The sequence below is a fragment of the Chenopodium album genome, chromosome 3, assembly GCF_948465745.1.
Source record: "Chenopodium album chromosome 3, dcCheAlbu1.1, whole genome shotgun sequence".
Classification (NCBI taxonomy): domain Eukaryota; kingdom Viridiplantae; phylum Streptophyta; class Magnoliopsida; order Caryophyllales; family Amaranthaceae; genus Chenopodium; species Chenopodium album.
In genome coordinates this window covers 3,888,651-3,891,547 of record NC_137836.1, presented here as the reverse complement: position 1 = coordinate 3,891,547, position 2,897 = coordinate 3,888,651, and the positions used below count along the sequence as shown (strand labels likewise).

The 2,897-nt window shown below is 37.5% G+C and overlaps 1 protein-coding gene across 1 annotated transcript; it reads left to right on the top strand.

Moving 5' to 3' along the window:
- Nucleotides 1–302: 302 nt before the first annotated feature.
- On the top strand, nucleotides 303–1,592 carry LOC145623729 (splicing factor U2af small subunit B-like). The gene has a single exon (XM_081676589.1). It carries the CDS (start codon nucleotides 516–518, stop codon nucleotides 1,341–1,343), a length of 828 nt encoding a protein of 275 aa, XP_081532715.1. The 5' UTR covers nucleotides 303–515; the 3' UTR covers nucleotides 1,344–1,592.
- Nucleotides 1,593–2,897: the final 1,305 nt, after the last annotated feature.

The window sequence follows — 2,897 nt, the reverse complement described above, 5'->3', positions numbered from 1 at the left end:
TTGGTGGCCGCTCATTTTGGAATTGCGGGCGACTGTTAAGTCTTTTTTGGTGTGTCAAATTCGTAATGTTCCTCGGTCCTGGGTTTCTCCGACTCAGTGTTTAGCTGGTTGTGCTCGGCGACGACAATTGTTGTTTTATCAGTTTTAGTTTTTTTCTTACTATTGCAGTTTGTTTTTTTCTTTGATAGCTTGTTTTTTTTTTTTTTTTTTTTTAAAAAATAAAAATAAAATTAACTAGTACGAGTACATTAATAAAACAAAAACATTTCACAGCATTTGCACATCGGATTGCATATTGCAGTCGAGCTTCAAACAAGCCACACCAACGCCTGTGCTGTGGCGGTTCAAAACTCCACTTCCTTCCTCCACATTCACGTCCTCTCTCTCCACCCTTCCAAAATTAGGGTTTCTACTTTCCCCTCTTTTCATTTCAATTTCATCTAACCCTAATTTCCGCAGAAAAACACAAATCAATCTCTAGAATCAAGAGCTTGAAGAATTAACCTCCGACAACAATGGCGGAACACTTGGCATCCATTTTCGGCACAGAGAAAGACCGTGTGAACTGCCCTTTCTACTTCAAGATCGGCGCATGCCGCCATGGAGATCGCTGCTCTCGACTCCATAATCGCCCCACTATCTCTCCTACTCTCCTTCTCTCCAACATGTACCAGCGCCCCGACATGATTACTCCAGGCGTCGACGCTCAAGGTCAGCCAATTTCCGCCGAAACTCTGCAATCTCATTTTGAGGATTTTTTTGAGGATATATTTGAGGAATTGAGCAAATTCGGCGAAATTGAAACCCTAAATGTGTGTGATAATCTTGCTGATCATATGATTGGGAATGTTTATGTGCAATTTCGTGAGGAGGATCAAGCGGCGGCTGCGTTGGGAGCTCTTCAGGGGAGGTTTTACTCAGGGAGGCCGATTATTGCTGATTTTTCGCCGGTGACGGATTTTCGTGAGGCGACTTGCCGGCAATTTGAGGAGGAGAGCTGTAATAGAGGTGGTTATTGTAATTTTATGCATGTTAAGATGATAGGGAGGGAGCTGAGGAGGAAGTTGTTTGGGAAGTTTCATAATTCTAGGCGTCGAAGGAGCCGGAGCAGGAGCCGGAGTAGGAGCCCGAGGCCGGTTAGGAGGGAGAAGGAAAGGGAAAGGGAAAGGGAGAGGGACAGGGAGAGGGATTTTGAGCCCCGGGTTCGCGATAGGAGGAGTGAGGATGGAGGAGGGAGAGGTGGGAGGAGGAGGAGTAGGAGTCCTCCGCCGGCAAGAGAAGGTAGTGAGGAGAGGAGAGCTAGGATTGAGCAATGGAATCGGGAGCGCGAGGGGAATATTTGATTTTTTTGGTTAATTTTGCTCTTTTGCTTGATTGATTATGAATTTATGATTGAAGTTAAATTTGGAAGAATTTAGTGTAGTTATGCTGATGCTTATTCTAGGGATTATGTTCAGGCTTTGAAGTTTGATCATGTTTATTTTTCTGTGATTTTTAAATTTGTAGGTTATTGTTTTACAAAATTGAGTAAAATAATTTTGTTCTTTGTTAAATTTATGTTAAGTTAATGCAGTAACATTTCTAATTTCTAATATACTTGCTTATCAATCTTCTTATGTTTGTGGTGTTGCAATTATAATTTTTTATTTTTTTATTTTTGGATACTATTGTTATGGCATGCATAAGTATTTAATAAATAGATTTACACCAGTAATAGACATGAATGGACATTTTTTTTTTGGTGTTTAAAAGCTCTAACCACTTGAGCTATCCCTCACTCTCATAGACATGAATGAACATGAATAATTAAAAGCTTGCTTATGTCAACATGAATTAACATCTTAGAATAAGGATAGGGTGTAGCTGTAGTCTTAGATGAGCTAGATATCTCATCATACACAGACGGGTACTCGTCTAAATTTCAGAATTCGCTAAATTAAGAAATTTTTTAATGCATTTGATCCAAAATAAGGTCTCAAGTGTCCATATCATGTGAGAACGTTAAGATAGGGAAATTCTCCATGCTGCCACCTGTTTTTGCTACCCTGATTTGGTTTTTTTTTTTTTTTTTGTTTTTTTTTTTTTTTTTTTTTAAAAAAAGAAGCATAAAATAGGAATTTTGGGTGAAATGAAGAGTCCAAGTAACATAGGGGGCTAGTGAGGAAAGGATGGAACTATTTTGCGGAATTTTGAAGGCCACAGTTCTTTTGTTTATTTTTCAGAATGTTCTTTAGGTTTTATATACCTAAAGTTTATTTATATATTTATTTGACAAAATGTATACCTGTAATATTGAGATTTGAATTTAGCTTTATGTCTTGATGCATGCACTGATGTTCAATTGTTTATACTGATTGCTTTTGAATTTTTGATGTGGTGTGTTATCTGGGGTTACCTTATTCCTGTTTGGTATATGTTTCCTTCTTTGTTTGCAAATTTATTTAGCTCTTAAGGTAATCCGATACATATAAACTTGACTAGTTAGAGTCAATCATTTTGGTGATGTAACAGTAAGTGAAGCAGGAGGATTCTGAAGGATGTGTAAGGTAGGCTCTCTTGCAATATGATTAGTTTCTTTCTAGCTGCCAAGATAACTTTAAATCAGCAGGTACATGTGCATTTGTCACTGCATTATTTGCATGAGCTGGTTTTTCTGAGGTAACCTTATATACTATAAAATGAACTAATAATGCAACATAATGTGGTGTGGTAACTGATTGATTAGGAAGAAAATTATCTAATTTGAATTATGGTAATTTTCTGTCTCTCATTTTACTTGTTGTGCTATTAATTATTGAAATAGTAGCTTTGTACAATGAAGCTGGATGTTGTGATTTAACCATTGATATAAGTCATTGCACATGTGAGTCGTTATTGCAATTTTCTAGGCTTTGTAT

What these genes read in the sequence shown, in the direction of transcription:
- LOC145623729 (XM_081676589.1), top strand. Translation starts at nt 516, where the DNA reads ATGGCGGAACACTTGGCATCCATTTTCGGCACAGAGAAAGACCGTGTG.